The following is a 20,266-nucleotide window of genomic DNA, read 5'->3' as shown; positions in this document are numbered from 1 at the left end:
AAACAGAAACACAGAAACGCAGAAACGAAACGCAGAAACGAAAATCAAACGGGTTTTCATAAAAGTTGGAATCAAGCGGCACGCCGATACTTTCCTTGCCCAATCCGTTGTTATTGTCGTTTAAAAGTAAAATCTGAGGTTGGTGGGTTGCGGCCAGCCGGAATGCAATAGAGTTGTTGAGGGGATACATGGAGCAACTTGGGGGGGGGGGGGGGGGGGGCGGCACGATATGGGTGAAGTCTTTTGAGGTGGTGGTGTAGTACTTTGGTAGGTTCGATTCGATTCCTACAGCATGTTATTTTAAATGAAGGTGCAGTGCAACATCTTGCCTTGTAGTGTTCAATTTACATGAAGTACCAGGATCATCCTACAAATCCCGTCTGATGCAGCACTTAATGCAAGGTACGGTACCAGTACATGGGTGAATCATTTCGACGTTATGTGAGACGTGAGAGACCAATTTTGGCGACTAGAATAGAGTAAAGTGGGGGGGGGCGGGCACTAGACTTGGACTTGGAGTAACTCAATCTTGCCTGCCCAGCTGCTGCCTTTAAATAGTCCCTTTAAATATCTGTTTATGTTAATGAGGTTGCAGTAGGGAAGTTCAGCCTAGTGTCGTGCACAGGCCATGGAATGTACAAAAGAACAGGACTCGCTATTCGAAGGACTATTTTCTATTTACGCCGTGTAGTACATACATGTAGTGTATTGGCACGATCAAGGCCGGATGCTGCCAATCTGCGCACACGTTGATGAGGCTAAAAGGGGTATTGGGAAATGAGCATTCCTCCTTCCATTCCGACTGAATACCAGTTTTAGTTACACCCGCGTTCGCGGCCACAACCATGGCAACAAGATGGAGTCTGCAGACCAGAATTCGCCAGAAGACTGGTTTCTGCGTTTCGTTTCTGTCTTTCTGTGTTTCTGTTTCGTTTCTGTGTTTCTTGTTTTACAACTACCCCACTGTTGACGACTATGACACTCCTCACAAACCACATTGTGAATCAGACGCCGATAGGCTTGTTGTTTGTTAAAAATACCTCGCAATTCCAGCAGACTACTTTGTCACTGTTATTTGTGTTCTCTGACCAGTGTCACTATCAAAGGTGTACGATATCATTGTTATTTTGACAAGAAACATGACAAAACGTCAACTTCTTGTGAAGCGGTCCTCCATGTTTGTTCATATAGCATTCGGGTTTGTTATGATTATGTCGATGATGTTTATAATATAAATACAAAGAGGCTATTCTTATAACAAAGTTTTGTCTGGATTTCAAAGTCATTCTCCTGTAGTTGTTATATTTATGTGTAATAGATAATTGTGAAGTATTTCGATTATTTCATTCTGATGATTGGGGAGAATTTTTTGCAACAGCGTTTTGTGTATAAAATGTACTATGGCGTTCATGTGTGTTTTGATCTTCGGCTTCGACTCAATGACTGAGCAAATTTAACGAGACAGAAAGCCAAAAACGGTAACACTTCCTATGTAAACAAGCTACGGGAGTCATTCTATGCTATGACTTTTCAAATAGCAGTTGTCATGGCCAATTGTACCTAGCAAATCAAGAGAAAGTACAGAGAAAACTCACCATGGTTTTCTCTCAAAATGTCTACCGTACGTAGATGAACTGAGCGCATAAATCTGGGTTTCTCTTTGTGTCTTTTATCGGCAATTTTAATAAGAATTAGACAAAATAACCCCACAAAACGACATGTTGACATTGAGAATCAAAATAAAGGGAAATACTACTTTCTAACAGCTCATTATGAAAAAATTTAGATCGGAAATATGTTTTGAAGTGAACGTACACACTCTATATACATTCGCAAAATGGCCATCACTTTATCAGCCTCGGCTGCAATGCCTTAGGGCAAATGCCTTATGTGTAGCGCGTTCAGTACATTACAGAGACAGGTAGGATGAAGGCCGTTTTGCCACTTTTGACCAGACGACAATTTCCAGCTTAAAATCTGCCAATTACTGCCAATACAGGGGCGTTTAGTCTTTCTGCTGTGAATAGCTATAATCCTATCGAAATAAGAGTTCAAAATATTGGTATCCTGGCACATTTTCTGGCTCAGCTACAGCAAATTCGGATGAAAATGCAACTATTTTGCTGGAACTACTTTCGGCCCGCTCCAGTACAAACCATAAGCTCCGCTGGAAGCCAGCGTAGCTAAAAATGCAATGAAGATGATTGTATTCTTACGAAATACCTGTAACGAACGACGGAACACAGACGAGATGACAGTATTCAGAGGCAAATTTTGCAAAAAAAATGTCTATCTTTCCAAAATAATAAGAAAATTGTGTCAAGCGTATTCGAACTAGCGGCTTCTGATTTCTGAGCGCGACATCCAAGCCACAAGGCCAATCTGACTATCCACTAAATGAGGGATTGCGAATAACATCAGTGAGGTTTCGCAACCACCCGGTTAGGCCCTACGACGACGTTTATCTATTGTGTGAGTTCACCCGAACAATAGATAAACGTCGTCGTAGGGCCTAACCGGGTGGTTTCGAAACCTCACTATTGATCAACCGCAAACCACGCTTAGGTCATGTTGATCAAAGAAGGTTGTGTGTAGGCCTACGAGGAAGAAAAACATGGCTGTACGGAATCTGGTGAGGCTTTCAGGACGGAATAGCAGGAGTCCATGTATTTACACTCGTTTTCATCAGATATAATCCACAATTGGGTTTAGGTGAATATTCTTTCTGTGAGCTTGTGTGCTTTTACAGATCATATTTCTACTTTAAAGGAGGTTTTAGGACGTATTTGCCCCTTACGATTGTCCATGTGCTTGGAATGTACTAGGCCTCGTATCCAGGGTGTGAGAGCTAGCATAGCGTAAGCCTCATAGCATAATTATTCAAGCAATGTTTACTTATTTAATGGTTTTAAAAATGTTGAGACATCTGTTATAAGTTTTTGTTAAAGTTCGAATAAAAATTTCCTAAGCGTTGTCTAAAAAAATGGTTCTTAAATTTTCCCAAAACCTTCAAAATTAATATGAGTTAGGCAATTATGCTATGAGGCTAACGATATCTAGTACGTCCTCCCTGCAAATAGCAGTGTAGGTTTATTTGTTGATTGGGAAGGGATTTTTTTCTTAGTTATTTTCCATAATTCTAACTTGTATCTTTTTTCTTTCAGTTTCGGTCTCATCAGTGCACACACATGAAAATTTTTGCACATTGTATTCCGTCAGCATGGTTTGACATTAACAACTGGTTTAATAAGTATTAAGTAGCCATCAAGGCGGTGGGTGTCTTTTGATAACACTTTGCATCTCACTGACTATGATAGTGGGTAATTTGAATCACCAGATACCCCAAGAGCCAAGTGCTGTTTAAACTTAGTGGAGACCAAAGCAAGAAAATGCTCTAGTGGAATCAGTCCTTAAAATTGCTTTTCTTGTTGTCCGCTTGTATTGCCTTACCCGTAAATCTTCATGAAATTCATTCTCGAATTTACATCCCCAAATACTTGAGCCACCTTTGCCAGTGCCTGAAGGGTCACCAGTCTGCACCATGAAACCCTTGATGTTCCGATGAAATACACAACCATCATAGTAACCACTAGCACAAAGAGCCAGGAAGTTCTGCAAAAAAAATAAATGACATCAAGAAATCCCAATCATGGATGTCAACAGAAATCTTTCAAAAAGTGGTTGGTCGGTGACTAAATCAATCCAATTTCTTACCTCAGCTGTCCTTGGACATTCTTCACAGAACAACTCCACTTTGATATCACCTAGATCAGTGTGCAAGGTGACAGACTGCAAAGGCAAATACAAAAGCGACATATCATCATAATAATCATCATGCTAAGTGCACATTCAATTTCAGATAAAATGACCTCAAAGAACCAACAGAGTTACATGGGTTTTTTTTTTGGCTCACAGGTATACATTGATTCTCTATACAATGCGCGGTGTCCATCGTTCGTCGTATCCAATTAAAAAAATAATGGCATGTTTCTTAACTGCTAAGGCTATTGACTTGAAACTTTGTACACATGACCCCCTAGGTCGGATGATCACTGACACTGCATTTCAGTCAAGTTTGATTCTTGACTTGGCCACCAGGGGACCTAAACTAAATATAACAAGAGGTACATGGGCCTGGTGCTCAGCTGAATGCAGAGATGCTCAGTTTTCTTTCCTGGGAGTTTATATAAATATTCTGTCACAAAACTGAACAAAAGATTTCCAAGATGGTCACATGCCATATTAAAATGAAACGGCCAGGGGCCATTGTGCTCACCGTATAGATATTTGGTGCTTTGTAATTCATCCAGATTAAGAAACATTGTACATGTATAGTATACAGGTCAAACCAAAGTCGGTATGACATGTGATGTATCGTTGCTTGGAGTAAGTACCATAAGAATATCATCAAAAACAAGTCAATAATAAACGAGATATTGCACTTTTTACCTATTTTAGTTTTGGCCTCCTGGTGGCCAAGTTGAGTACCAGATCAGATCGAAATTCGGTGTCCGAGGTTACATGACGTAGGGAGTCATGTGTATCAAATTTCAAGTTCAAAGCTTTAGTGGTTAAGAAACGTGCCATAGTTACAATCAAACGACAAATTTACGCCATTTGACCTCTGTGACCTTGAAAATCAGGTCAGATCAAAAACTCATATGATATGTGATGTATCCTTGCTAGGAGAACCTACCATAAAAATGTTATTGAAAACGAATCACTAAAAATAAGCAAGATATTGCACTTCTTACTTTTTCCATTATGGCCCCCTGGTGGCCGAATAAAAAATCAGATCGAGCCAAAATTCGGCATCAGAGGTTATCTGATGTAGGGGGTTATATGCACCAAGTTTCAAGTTCATAGCTTTACTGGTTAAGAAACGTGCCATAGTTTACACTTTAATGGCCAATTTACGCCATATGACCTCTGTGACCTTGAAAAGTACGTCAAATTGAAAACCCGTACGATATGTGATGTACTCTTCCTATGGGTACCTACCATAAAAATTTTATCGAAAACAAGTCACTTATAAGCGAGATATCACACTTTTTAGATTTCCACTTTTGGCCCCCTGGTGGCAAAGTTGAGAATCAGATCAAACTGAAATTCAGCACCAGAGGCTATGTGATATAGGGGGTTATATGTACCAAGTTTCAAGTTCATAGCTTTAGTGGTTAAGAAACGTGCCATAGTTTACACTCTAACGGCCAATTTACGCCATATGACCTCTGTGACCTTGAAAAGTAGGTCAAATTAAAAACCCGTATGATATAAGATGTATATTTGCTATGAGTACCTACAACAAAAGTTTCATCGAAAGCAAGTCACTAATAAGCGAGATATCACACTTTTTAGATATCGACATTTGGCCCCCTGGTGGCCAAGTTGAGAATCAGATCGGACCGAAATTCAGTGTCAGAGGTCACCTGACCTAGGGGGTGCTGTGTACAAAGTTTTAAGTTCATAGGCCTAGCGGTTAAAAAACGTGCCACTGTTTTTGAACTAGGATACGACGGACGACGACGACGACGACGACGACGACGACGACGACGGACACTGCGGTATCGTATAGACTCCCCTACGGTGAGCCAAAAATAGCATCGCAAAGCGAGCATAACCCCTCAGCCTATTAAGGTTGAATGTGAGATAATGGTGAAGTTGGCTTAGTGGAGTGGCTAGTTTGCATATGGATATTAAAATTGTGGAAACCTATTTTGAGGATGTGAGCGTGGTGGCCATATTGAATTTCGAATCGCGCTGATTTTCGAAAGGAACCTTCCCCTTACAAAACTGCATTAGGCCTACACTCACTAAAAATTGATTCCATCCTCCAAGCCGTTCTCCTCGAAATTGACGGAAACCGATTTCAAGCACGTTGCCCTGGTGACCATATTGAGAATCAGAACGAGCCTGTTTTCGAAAGGAACCTTGCTCTAGTCACCCCCAACGTACATACCAAAAATGAATTTGATTGGACAAACGGTTCGCCTCGAAATTGACGGAAACCGATTTCAAGCAAGCCGCCCTAGTGGCCATATTGATAATCGGAACGCGCCCGTTTTCGAAAGGAGCCTCGCTCTAGTCACCCTCAACGTACATACCAAAAATGAATTTAATCAGACGGTTCTCCTCGAAATTGACGGAAACCGATTTCAAGCACGCCGCCCTGTGAGTATATTGACAATCAGAACGCGCCGGTTTTCAAAAGGAACCTTCCTCTAGTCTTCCCCAATGCACATACCAAAAAAATCATGATTTTAGCTAGCATAATTCCTGAGATATAGCCGAAAGTAGTTTTTCGCATGAAGCACCCCCTGGGGCCAAGTGTAGGTTGAAAACCGTCGAAACTGCCAAAACGCACAATGGTACCATAAGACCTTCAAACCACCCAGAGATGAAATGCCTAGCATTTATGGTTACGGATATATGCTCCGGAAACCACTGATGGTCAATTTACGCTATTTGACCGCTGTGACCTTGAAAAGTACGTCAAATCAAAAACCCGGGAATTATGTGATGTAGTCTCATGAGTACTGTTCTGAGTAAAAATATCATGATTCAAGCTAGCATAATTCATGAGATATGGCCAAAAGTAGTTTTTTGCACAGAGCGCCCCCTGGGGCCAAGTGTAGGTCGAAAACCGTCAAAACTGCCAAAAGGCACAATAGTACCATAAGACCTTCAAACCACCCAGAGATGAAATGCCCAGCATTTATGGTTACGGATATATGTTCCGGAAACCACTGATGGTCAATTTACGCTACTTGACCCCTGTGACCTTGAAAAGTTGGTCAAATCAAAAACCCGGGTATTATGTGATGTAGTCTTATGAGTACTGTCCTCAGTAAAAAATATATTGATTCAAGCTAGCATAATTCATGAGATATAGCCAAAAGTAGTTTTTGCGCATAAAGCGCCCCCTTGGGCCAAGTGTAGATCAAAAACCGTCAAAACTGCCAAAAGGTACAATGGTACCATAACACTTCAAACCACCAAGAGATGAAATGCCCAGCATTTATGGTTACGGATATATGCTCCAGAAACCACTGATGGTCAATTTACGCTACTTGACCCCTGTGACCTTGAAAAGTAGGTCAAATCAAAAACCCGGATATTATGTGATGTAGTCTCATGAGTACTGTTCTGAGTAAAAATATCATGATTCAAGCTAGCATAATTCATGAGATATAGCCAAAAGTAGTTTTTGCGCATAAAGCGCCCCCTTGGGCCAAGTGTAGATCAAAAACCGTCAAAACTGCCAAAAGGTACAATGGTACCATAACACTTCAAACCACCAAGAGATGAAATGCCCAGCATTTATGGTTACGGATATATGCTCCAGAAACCACTGATGGTCAATTTACGCTACTTGACCCCTGTGACCTTGAAAAGTAGGTCAAATCAAAAACCCGGGTATTATGTGATGTAGTCTCATGAGTACTGTCCTCAGTAAAAATATCATGATTCTAGCTAGCATAATTCATGAGATACAGCCAATAGTAGTTTTTCGCATGAAGCGCCCCCTGGGGCCAAGTGTAGGTCGAAAACCGTCAAAACTGCCAAAAGGCACAATGGTACCATAAGACCTTCAAACCACCCAGAGATGAAATGCCCAGCATTTATGGTTACGGATATATGTTCCGGAAACCACTGATGGTCAATTTACGCTACTTGACCCCTGTGACCTTGAAAAGTAGTAGCAGGTACACATTTTGAGACAGCTTTCATAGAAAAAGAACCCCAGCAGACCACTAATTGCCATCTTTGAAAGGATAGGCCACCCTTATAACTACTGATTGAAGATAAATAGTCACAGAATTAACTGAAATTGACTTCACTCATCCGCTCATATGGACCCGGAACGAATAGCGGTTGTTTAATCATACCATGTAACCAGGCAAGACTTAGGCCTAAGGGCAGAGTTTACTACAATGATTTCTTGAGCACTGACTCCCATTCCTGACGATGACCCTTTGTGGTCCTAAAAGATGTATGGTACATGTTCATTTGTACCGGAAGGTATAGAAGACAGTAGGTAACCCGTATAAAACATTATTTCATTATACATGTTGTCCTCATCAATAATTTCGACAGTCCCTCATTTAGCACTAAACCACTTGGATGCCAGTGGCATTTGAATGGAAGTGTTACCAGAGTTCCTAATCATGTTAAAATTGTTTTAGATGCTATGGTCATTCTATAGTCTAACTAGATTCAAAGACAGAACAATAATTAAAAGGGGTTGTGTATTGGTTGTCAGTACTGAGGAACAATACACAGCCCCTTTTACTTTGCATAACTAATAGGGTAAGTCCAGAATGTACAGGCACAGCCACTCCTAGAATGCTTCGGGACTGAGATAGAAGACCAGCCACCATTCCTCCCCTTTCCCTCCTCATTTATTCAAAGTAACCACAGATCAGTAAGTAATGTGACTGGAACCTGACATTGGCTGATATGAATAAAGTCTAGCAAATGCTTTTAATTCAATTTTGTACAGAAAGGTCTGTTGTAAATGTACATGGAGTTTTAGATAAAAGCATTTGCTAGTCTTTATTCATATCACCCATTATGTTTATGGGCCACCCTGTATAAAACAGCAAGCAAATGGGTTAATTCAACTTTAAGGAGCAACAACTGATCACTGTGATTGGGCACATAACAGGGGACTTTACACGTTGCTAGATCAGGACAACCCTCCTGAACCGCATCGAGGCGTGTTCGGTTAAAGTTGGTTCACTTCGTTTTCACACGGGGACTGTTTGCCGAACTGGCTTCGATCCGGTTCCAGGTCGGTTCGTTACTTGAGTCGTCGATTAGTGGCGCTTATCAATCTCCTGGTGGTGGAGGTACGTAAATAGCAGAAATAACAACAACATAAACAAAGAACGTCACACGCGAGTGCCATTTGCAAACCGGCTCCGAGGTGATGTATCCTTGCTAAGAGTATCTACCATAACATTTTTACCAAAAACTAATCAGTAATAAGCGAGATATGGCACTGTTCAAATTTTTTGTTTTGGCCCCCTGGTGGCCCAGTTAAGAATCAGACCAGACCGAAAATCAGTGTCACAGGTCATCTGACCTAGGGAGTCATGTGTACCAGGTTTAAAGTTCATAGCTTTAGTGGTTAAGAAACGTGCCATAGTTACACACAAACGGCCAATTCACACCATTTGACCTCTGTGACCTTGAAAATAAGGTCAAATCAAAAACCGTAGGATATGTGATGTATCCTTGCTCTGAGTATCTACCATAAAAATAGAATTGAAAACAAGTCACTATTAAGCGAGATATTGCACTTTTTACTTTTTTTTAGTTTTGGCCCCCTGGTGGCCAAGTCAAGAATCAGATCAGACTGAAATTCAGTGTCAGAGGTTAAATGATGTAGGGAATCAGGTGCACCAAATTTCAAGTTCATAGCTTTATTGGTTAAGAAACGTGCCCCAGTTACACTCAAACGGCAAATTTACGCCATTTGACCTCTGTGACCTTGAAAAGTAGGTCAAATCAAAAACACGTATGATATGTGATACACCCTTGCTAGGAAAACCTACCATAAAAATTTCATCAAAAACAAATCACTAATAAGCGAGATATTGCACTTTTTAGATTTCCACTTTTGGCCCCCTGATGGCAAAGTTAGGAATCAGATCGAACCAAAATTCAGCACCAGAGGCTATGTGATATAGGGGGTTATATGTACCAAGTTTTAAGTTCATAGCTTTAGCGGTTAAGAAACGTGCCATAGTTTACACTCTAATGGCCAATTTACGCCATATGACCTCTGTGACCTTGAAAACAAGGTCAAATTAAAAACCCGTATAATATAAAATGTATATTTGCTATGAGTACCTACAACAAAAGTTTATCGAAAACAAGTCACTTATAAGCGAGATATCACACTTTTTAGATTTCCACTTTTGGCCCCCTGGTGGCAAAGTTAGGAATCAGATCGAACCAAAATTCAGCACCAGAGGCTATGTAATATAGGGGGTTATATGTACCAAGTTTCAAGTTCATAGCTTTAGTGGTTAAGAAACGTGCCATAGTTTACACTCTAATGGCCAATTTACGCCATATGACCTCTGTGACCTTGAAAACAAGGTCAAATTAAAAACCTGTATAATATAAAATGTATATTTGCTATGAGTACCTACAACAAAAGTTTTATCGAAAACAAGACACTAATAAGCGAGATATCACACTTTTTAGATATCGGCATTTGGCCCCCTGGTGGCCAAACAGAGAATCAGATCGGACCGAAAATCAGTGTCAAGAGGTCAGCTGACCTAGGGCATTCTGTGTACAAAGTTTCAAGTTCATAGCCCTAGCAGTTAAGAAACGTGCCACTGTTAGGATACGACGACGACGACGACAACGACAACGACGACGACGACGACGACGGACACAGCGCTATCATATAGACTCCCCTTACGGTGAGCCAAAAAGGCAAAAAACAATTTCCAAGATGGCCGCCTGGAGGCCAGAAAGTAGGTCATACCGCGAAAGAGAAAAATATTTCCGGGCATATTGCCCAAAGCTACCATCACACCAAGTTCTAGCCATCTAGCCCTAGCGGTGACGAAACTTGTTCCGCTAACGGACGACGACGACGGCGGACGCCACAGTATCGTATAAGCTCCCCAGAGGTGAGCTAAAAACAGAAGTTTGGAAAGCAATAAGCAAACTGAAGAATAGAAAGGCAACCCGAATCGACAAGTTACCAAACGAGATATTGAAGTGTCTAAACACGTTATTTAACAGTATCTTCTCGCATTGATAAGTACCTCAAATTTGGAAACTAAGTGTACTGTAATTCACCATATCAACAAATGAAATGGCCAGGGCCATTGTGCTCACCTGTCGATATGAAAGGGAGAGTATGAGGAAGAACTTGTCATTGTTAGGGGTTAATCATGCAATAGTTGTGGGATGGTGTGGTTTGTCTTGAAAAAGTGGAGTTAGTCGTATTGTTTTCCGCGTGCACATGTTACTGACGTTGGAATAAGTGAATCGTTATTTGTGGGAGAAGCTGAGAGATGTTTTCTGACCAATTAAGATAGGTTTACATGTGTCTTAGCTATTCAGTGACTATTGAAAATAAACAGCGCATTTACATTTTGTAAAACCTGCTGTCATTGGCCGAAATTTCAAATGAATGGGATGTACCTGTGGAATTGCGTGTGATTACGCTATCTTGAAAGGAGTATTTATCCTCGGCTTGCGATTAGAGAGAAATGTTGAAAAATATGATACAAGAACAATTGAAGCAAGGAATGCACAGTACACGGTATAGAATATGATGTACTGAGTAACTAGGTAGCAGTTTGTATTCATTTTTGAGACAAAAACAAGACAGCCCTATAGAGCGGATTCATAAGTAAATGTCACTGCCCTTTTGGGCCGCTGCGCAAAAACTACTGGGCCGATTTCTTCAAAGTTTGGTTTTTCTTGAATCTAATTTCAGGACCCAAGAGGATTTTCATATTTCAGTAACCATGGTTACGAAATAATTTTTTTTGTATGTATTGGTGTACATTGACGTAGTGTATTGATTTTGACATTTTCTCCTCTGTACTGCTTATTTCTGGATGCATTTTGCTGAAATGTTCAGGTTAATTTTTTTTCGTGTGTTTCTTTAAAGCTGCCAAGTTTCATTTAGAACTATCCATCAAAAAAAATCGGGCCTCCCAGATTCCCCCAAGGGCAAAATGGCCAAAGGGCTCCAAAGTTGACAATTTTTTTCTTTATAATTTGCAAATCTCTAACCTGGAAATTGTGTTGGGTCCCGAAATTAGATTCAAGAAAAACCAAACTTTGAAGAAATCGGCCCAATAGTTTTTGCACAGCGACCCAAAAGGGCAGTCAGTGACATTTACTTATGAATCCGACTATAGGCCTAACTATAAAAGCACTGATGACAGCTGTGCTACACTTTCATCATTATCATCATCTACTTTAGTCAACCAGCTCAGATGACCTTTCTAGGGGCAGTGATCGGTAACGTAATGGTGAACTCCTTCCGACCCAACAGGCAAATGTTTACATTCGTGTCTCCGTGTATCATGGATTCATGTGTATACTAACACCGTTGTTGTGTTGACACACTGACTGACTCTGACTGTGTACATTTCTGCAGCGACGAAAAACGATCACAAAAATGGTTCTTTTTAAGCACTCGTGACATGTTTACAAAAATTAAAGCAAGTGTTTTTAGTAGAGGTTTACCTAATGAGTAGCGTCTGGGTGATTATAAACCATTAACTTGTGTTTAAAAGCCAACATTGTATCGAAAGGTTCCGGCTTGACGCTAATCTCCAATGACGGCAGCAGCCATTTTGCCATACTCTCAAACTTTGGGATCGTCAAATGCAATGGAAATCACATAATTTCTGACACACACTGCTACAATTCATCATTTTATTGTTCTTTCACAGTATTATTACGCCACCCCATTTCGGATTCGCAAGGCAGCTTGTACCAACTGGCTCTGCATTGACTATCCCCATTCCAATCCAAGCCGAAGAACAGTGTGACAAGTTTCTCATTTTACCTTCCAATCACAGTCAAAATTTTCTAAAACAACCGGCAATGAGGACAAACTAATAATCTCAAACCAATCACAAGAATGTAATCAACACATACGACCTCATCCGAAGAGCGGATGATTAAGTTTCAGCATTGATTCAAGGTGATTTAATTTCTTCTTCGTCTCGCTTCAAATTCATAAAATGGCTGTCTTCCATACTTGTAGTATGCAGATCTCGTGGCGCAGTACAACACTGCGCATCTGGGATACCCCGACGGATTGCCTCAAACCGCGAAATTCAAAACTGCTGGCAATGTGCCAACTGACATTTTTGCACAATAACGCCACCTAGTGATATGAAACGAAATTAATCTATTTAATATCGAAACCTCTATATCAGGCCGACCTCTAAAACTTCATTTCAAACTTCAATCTGCTGGAATAAAGAAAATGGGCTTTTTTAACCTTGACCTACTTATACCTGAATAGTAGGTCACACTGACCTAAATCTGTGTCAACATGTAGAGATGCCCAATAGGTGTCTACATATCAAATTTAGAGAGTCTATCACCAATAACAAAAAAACGTGCCATGATTAAAGAAATTTTAGAGTTCGACCTCTGTGACCTTGAAATGAAGATCAAATCAAAAACCCGTGTGATATGTGATGTACCTTTATTAGATACACCCACCATAAAATTTTCATCGCTCTAGCTTCAACCATAAGCTTCAAAATGACAAAAATAGGTTTTCAAAGAGCACCCCCTATATGGCAGACCAGCAGTCAAATTGCGCTGATTTTCATTCTGAAGGAAGGTCTTGCCTAGGGGTACCCACACACCAAGTATGAACTTTCTGGGTCAAGCGGTTAAGAAACGTGCCACGATTTTGTCAAAAGTTAACGACGGACGACGACGACGGACGCCGCGGTATCGTATTAGCTCACCTGACAGGTGAGCTAAAAAGGAAAGGACCGTTTGGAACCTCTAAGTTATCAGGTCATAAGCCTGAACTCAACAGTGCGCAAGTTGTTCAGCTTGGTATTGCATAATAGGCTAACGCGATTTGTTGACGAAAATAATCTTTTGTGTGAGGAACAAAATGGCTTTCGTCCGAGTAGGAGTTGTGTAGACCATATTTACACATTTAAGTTCAGTTATCCAAAATAGAAAGATAGCAAAACAATCTATCTACGTAGGTTTCATAGACTTCTCTAAGGCGTTCGATTTAGTGGATAGAGTATGCCTCCTATACAAACTACAGTAACTTGGAGTATCGGGAGCGTTCCTGAGTTGCATCAAGGCCACGGACAACACAGCCCGCATTCGTATATTAAATTTGGTTGACTCGCTTCTTTGGACTTGAAACATTCTACATTTATACTAGTATATAGGTCAAACCAAAGTCGGTTTGACATATGATGTATCGTTGCTTGGAGTACCTACCATAAAAATATCATCAAAAACAAGTTACTAATAAGCGAGATTTTGCACTTTATAACTGTTTTAGTTTTGGCCTCCTGGTTGCCAAGTCGAGAATCAGATCAGATCAATATCTTAGGCTATTTACATGACAGTAGGGAATCATGTGTACCAAATTTCAAGTTAATAGCTAGCGCCAATAGCGGTTAAAAAACGAGGCATAGTTACACTCAAACGACCAATTTATGCCATTTGACCTCTGTTACCATGAAAAATAGGTCAAATCAAAAACCAATATGATATGAGATGTATCCTTGCTAGGAGTTCTATAAACCTACCATAAAACTGTTATCGAAAAGGAGTCATATCACACTCTTTAGGTTTCCAGTTCTGACCCCTGGTGGCCAAGTCAAGACCGATATTTGGTGTCAGAGGTAACATGACATAGGGAATCAGGCGTACCAAATTTCAAGTTCATACTCATAGCTTTAGCGGTTAAGAAATGTGCCTTATACATGCTTCCCGAAATTCGTGGCTTGCATTGGAACTCACTTTTTCCCCCTTGTCTGTCATCAAAGGCATTCAAGTGTGTTGGTCAACCATGACTATCTCCTTTGTCCCTCCACCATAAGATCTAGTTTCCCCTTATGACATCACTATTCGGACACTCAGCGCCCCATTTCTGGAAAGGTGTATAGTTACAGTACACTCAAACGGCCAATTCACACCATTTGACCTCCGTGACCTTGAAAATAAGGTCAAATCAAAAACCCACAGGAAATGTGATGTGCCCTTGCTCTCTGAGTACCTACTATAAAAATATCATTGAAAATAAGTCACTGTTAAGCGCGATATTGCACTTTTTACCATTTTTTGTTTTGGCCCCATGGTGGCTTAGTCGAGAATCAGATTGGATCGAAATTCGGTGTCAGAGGTTATATCAATCATGTAGGGAGAAAGATGTCCAATTGTGGAAATACATACTAAATATAAATTTCAACATTGTCATTGTGTAGACAGATATACCAATACTATGAATACCAAGTTTAAACAACTGCACTACGGCAATATGTATTGGTGGATTTCTATTTAACTGGACCACACACAAGTAATTACCACCGGCGTACCCCTTTAACCCTTTAGCTCCCGTACCGCCCGTAGCCGCCCGTGTTTAAAACTCCCACCCTAAGATATCCAAGGGGCCGAGAAGTAAAGTAACACCACAGGGGCGACGCTTAGACAGAGTGTAATCTTCCTCGTTCCTAGGTGGGTTGCTGTACATTTTACCGAGTAACACTAAATAAAGGGCGAGTTGGCGAGTCAGCCTCCTGACCCCATTCGTGTATTCATGTACAGGAGACAGCCGGGTTGTGTTTTTCGGTCGAAAGTATTGGGTTGGATTATCGTACATTAGGGTTTCTTTAAAGATTTTTTTGATTAGGTAGGAACTTTTTATGATTCTATTGTTTACTACAGGGCCTTTCTGTCTATTTTCACTAAATTGCTGAGAGTGTTAATGCTTTCGATACCAGTGGGTTAAAATGAAAAATTAATGATATCATATTGTAGGTATGATAGTTAGCTTCGAAATAAATAATATGGGGAAGGCTCAGGCCTTGATAGGGAGCTCTTCGTTAATAGGGCTGGTGAGCGAGAAGACTCTGGTGGTGGTGGTGGTGGTGGTGGTGGGGGGGGGGGGGGTATATAGGATGATGCCATCATGGCAGTTGACCGAAGAAGCAGTTGGCTAGCACACAATGTCAATGATGGCGAGTAGTTGGTGGTGGGGAGAGGGGGAAGGGGGATATAGTAATTATATAGTTAGGATGACGTCATCATGGCAGTTGACCCAATAGACGCTGACGCAGTATAGAAAATAGGTGGGGAGAATGTGGGAAGGAAACTAAACACAACAAACAGGAGAAGGATAGGTATTTTGCCCGGAGATAAGCACAATGATCCCAAGACCCAAGTGTAGGATTTGAATTCAAAAAGACCTTAGCCAACCCCCTGTCCTGAATAGTTTGAGGGTAGCGCATGCGTTTGAGTTAGTGCGCATGCGCTTTCTACAGAAAATTGAAATGGCTTCTGTTGTGTTGTGGTTTCACGGTAGGATTTTGTCATGGAAACGGGGAAGTAAATATTGAGACCAATGCACTTTCAAGATTATTGCATTATAAATGGGACCAGACCGTCGACATCCTCTCACACGCCATGACATTGACGAAATCGTTGTCGAAACGGGCAGCCCCTGAACGATCATGATGGTAGCACACTCGAAATCTTTTGCGTACTTTTGCCAGTTCAAAGCACGACTTCTTCGCGGAAAGAGAAAAATAATCTCTGGCAGCGATGCAGATTGTTGTTATGCATTTCGATTCGCTCCAGGGTATTCGTCACACTTTGATTCGCCCCTGTTTTGACGAAATCTCCAACCTTAAGCGGCTACTCTGCGTAAAAATCATCGGTCCCCCTGCATTGTTTTTGAAAAAGGAAAATCTCTCCCCAGGTAAATTGCTGTGCATAGGCGTATACGAATCCTCGCGTGCAAAAATTTCACCTGGGCGAGGTGGTTTTCTGGTTCCGGGTCAACTTTTTTTCATTGACGGTATACACACACTCTAACCATATAGCTCGCTTAAGAGCTCCCTTCACTTGTAGTACTTCATTTCCGATAGATCTCTTTTGCCCAAAGACAGTCTATAAATGCTTCCCGAAATTGGTGGCTTGCATTGGAACTAACTCTTTCCCCCTTGTCCGTCATTAAAGGCATTCAAGTGTGTTGGTCAACAATGACTATCTCCTTTGTCCCTCCACCATAAGGCCTAGTTTCCCCTTATGACATCACTATTTCGGACACTCAGCGCACCATTTTTGGAAAGGTGTAGGCCTATACACTATAGGAATAGGCTACCTGGAAATCTTCAGGGAGATGCTGGAAAAAAATTTGTGGACCCCCCAGGAGCTAAAGCAGTAAAGGGTTAAAACATGGCGGATGGTAATTGCTATTTACAAAGGTAGTCGCAAGGTGGCATGGCTTCCTTTTTTTCAAACATGGCGCAGGCACCTTAAATGGAGACAGTACAGTTTCCAGCTTTAAAGTGATACTATGATGTGATTTACAACTTTGCGGAAATACGTCCGTTTTTAATTGTTGATCACAAATGTAAAACTCAAATTTTCCATTTTTGATTAGATTTAATATAAAATCGCTGAATGTAAACCATCGTGACCGCGAAAATGTTCATGATGTTGTGACATCATCAACGAAAACGGCATCGAAGCGAGCCGTCTGGGCGGGATTAAACCATCAATTTCTAGAAAATGTGCATTTCGATTCGAAAACCTTACCGATTTATGAGAAAGTGACGTAGTCATTTGTCAAAAACAGCTAAAACATCTATATCATAATACTATAAGGCGGCTCGCTAAAGTGCCATTTGGGGGTCGTGTTTCGTCTCGAAATTTTGCACGTTTGCGGGTGATATGTTATCCTGATGCAACGTCATGTTTATTTTCGGAAATTTACTTCAGCGGAGCAGTAATGAGGATTTTTTAATCGGACACGGTCAATTCTCCTTACCACTCACGGAAGCCAAGCCATTGCTGTTTAGTTATGCAGGGGATTAATGAATCACCTGCACTCCCTGTGGGGTGACTAACACCAACTGTTGAACGGCTGGCTGTAGGGGGGTGATTGGAACAGCCTGTACACGTGTTGACCTCCTGACCCAAGGTTAATGTTATTTTCAATCCACGATTGTAGGTCACCTGATCTTCGAGATTTCGCGGGGAAAGAAATTGTAAACAAACGTATGTGTGCAGTTCAAATGTTAACAAAAATGTATTTTTGGTACTTTCGGTTGCTGGACTTGGGTTTTCCCGCAGTAAGGAGCTGGGGTCAAATTGGTGGTCTATTGTTTATGGGTGCTGTGTTAGCCAGAGCTAACCCGTGATAATGAAGGTTACCATGGTATGTTTATGTGCTCACCACAGCTCTCAATACTTGATCTGAAGAGGCGCGCTGAACCTGAAATTGCCTTATCAAGGAGCTGCTCACGGTGCTGAACTTCTAGCTTGCCTGTCGAGTAAGTGCCTTGCCCGAGACCTGGCTACATGTATAGGAGGAGCACGCATTTTAAAGTTATAGTAGTGATGGTTCGAGCCATTTGGAGGCCGACATGTGAAGGCCTATCTGGGTACTCCTTCTTCTCCGTATAAAAAGGCGCATATTGCTGACTAAGCAACGAGGCATTGCCTCATCATCTTATCGGACCAACTGATATACTTTTATATACACGCATACAGCACGCCACAGCTAGGTCCGAGTCTGTGGACAAATGGTTGGTTTAATTTGTCTCTTCGATATCGCTCCTTTGATATTACATTAGATGTTTATTGCAATTTAATCTATTCAAGGTATAGCCCATTTGAACCTGCCTGCGCCACGGGTACAATGCTAGTAATCTATATAATAATACTGGAAGGGGGACGAATAAAGTCACACTTAGAGGCGTTGGATTGCCTTGAAATTTTGCATGAATTGTGGTGACACCTTACCCTGATGCAACGTCTTGGTTTTGTTCAAAAATATACTTCAGCGGAGCAGTAATGAGGGATTTTTAATCGGACACTGTCAATTCTCCTTACCACTTACAGAAGCCAAGCCATTGCTGTTAAATTATGCAGGGGCTTAATCAATTATCTGCACTCCCTCTGGGGTGAATAACATTACCTTTTGAACAGCTGGCTGTAGGGGGATGATTGGAACAGCCGGTATACCTGCTGACCTGCTGCACTCCCTCTGGGGTGAATAACATTACCTTTTGAACAGCTGGCTGTAGGGGGATGATTGGAACAGCCGGTATACCTGCTGACCTGCTGAACCCAGGTTAATGTTATTTTCAATCCACGATTTCGCGGGAAATGAAATTGTAAACAAACGCATGTGTGCAGTTCAAATGTAAACAAAAATGTATTTTTGATACTTTGGTTGCTGGACTTGGGTTTTCCCGCAGTTAGGAGCTGGGGTCAAATTGATGGTCTATTGTTTATGGGTGCTGTTTTAGTTAGAGCTAGCCCTTGATTATGAAGGAATTTTCAAATGAAGGTGACCATGGTCTGTTTATGTGCTCACCACAGCTTTCAATACTTGATGTATCTGAGGAGGCACTCTGAACTTGGCATGGCCTTATCAAGGAGCTGCTCAGGATGCTGAACTTCTAGCTTGCCTTTTGACTAAGTGCCTTGTCCGAGACATTTGGAAGCCGACATGTGACGGCCTATCTGAGTTCTCCTTCTTCTCCGTATAAAAAGGGGCATATTGCTGACTGAGCAACGAGGCATATTGACATTGCCTCATCATCTCTATCGGACCAATTGATACACTTTTTATGCACACATACAGCACGCCACAGCTAGGTCCGAGTCTGTGGACAAATGGTTGGTTTAATTTGCCTCTTCAATATTGCTCCTTTGATATTGCATTAGATTTTCATTGCAATTCAATCTAATCAAGATATAGCCCATTTGAACCTGCCTGCGCCACGGGTATAATGCTAGTATCATAATATTATCATAATATGGTGAAATTTGACACGAGTTAGTTACCCTTTAAAAGCCCAGAACCAGGTTAAATATGAACAGCACCTTCTGCGAAATTTCCGGAATGTTGTATGTCATATGCTTACCATTTTGTTTATGTCTGAGTGAATTCACTGCCTCTTTTTTGTTCCAATGATGCAGATAAATGCCTCTTCAAATCAAACTCGTAGACACGCTAGACATGGACGAAAACATTTTCAATTACAGCGCGGCTTGGGCAAACTCGCACAGTGCCGAAATTTGTAAGCAACGAAATCAGCGCCTCTAGTGTCAAGATTGGCCAGGAATTTGCCGAGGTCACATGACAGACAAAAATAGATTCGAATTCGAGAAACTTGCATATTAAACTATCAAACACCTTGTTGCTCGCCGAGTATTTTGTAAAAATTTGCTCAGGATGTTTTTACGTCTTGTTAGTTTTAACTTAGTATTTTAGCAACCTCATTCTGAGCGTACAGAAAGATGCTCTATATCTTTCCGTACCGATCTTGACACTCGAGGCGCGGATTTAGTTCGTCGGCGAGTAGGCCATAATACCTCCATGAGTAGGCCTACAGTATGGGCCGTGAAAACCGCAAAAAATCTGTACATGTTTTTGTAAGCGGTCGTCGCTCGCGCAAACTTGTCTTGCATGTTTTTGTGAAAGAGGACGTCGAAGAACGCGGTCGTATATCAAAACAGACGTTGGGTGGCGCTCGCACAAACT

The 20,266-nt window shown here is 41.3% G+C and overlaps 1 protein-coding gene across 1 annotated transcript in view; it reads right to left on the bottom strand.

Annotated features, from left to right (window-relative positions):
• LOC135498924 (peptidyl-prolyl cis-trans isomerase-like 3) overlaps positions 1-19,776 on the bottom strand; it is a 103,339-nt gene extending 83,563 nt beyond the window's left edge. The window contains exons 1-3 of the mRNA XM_064789441.1: positions 19,647-19,776; positions 3,715-3,789; positions 3,451-3,612 (exon numbers count right to left, since the gene is read on the bottom strand). Of these exons, the coding sequence (XP_064645511.1) occupies positions 3,451-3,612; positions 3,715-3,789; positions 19,647-19,649 (240 nt within the window). The 5' untranslated portion in view covers positions 19,650-19,776. The remainder of the gene's footprint in view (positions 1-3,450; positions 3,613-3,714; positions 3,790-19,646) is intronic.
• Positions 19,777-20,266: the final 490 nt, after the last annotated feature.

This window comes from Lineus longissimus, chromosome 14, assembly GCF_910592395.1.
Source record: "Lineus longissimus chromosome 14, tnLinLong1.2, whole genome shotgun sequence".
Taxonomy (NCBI): domain Eukaryota; kingdom Metazoa; phylum Nemertea; class Pilidiophora; order Heteronemertea; family Lineidae; genus Lineus; species Lineus longissimus.
The sequence above is the reverse complement of the archived record's forward strand: the minus strand, read 5'-3'. Positions and strand labels throughout refer to the sequence as shown.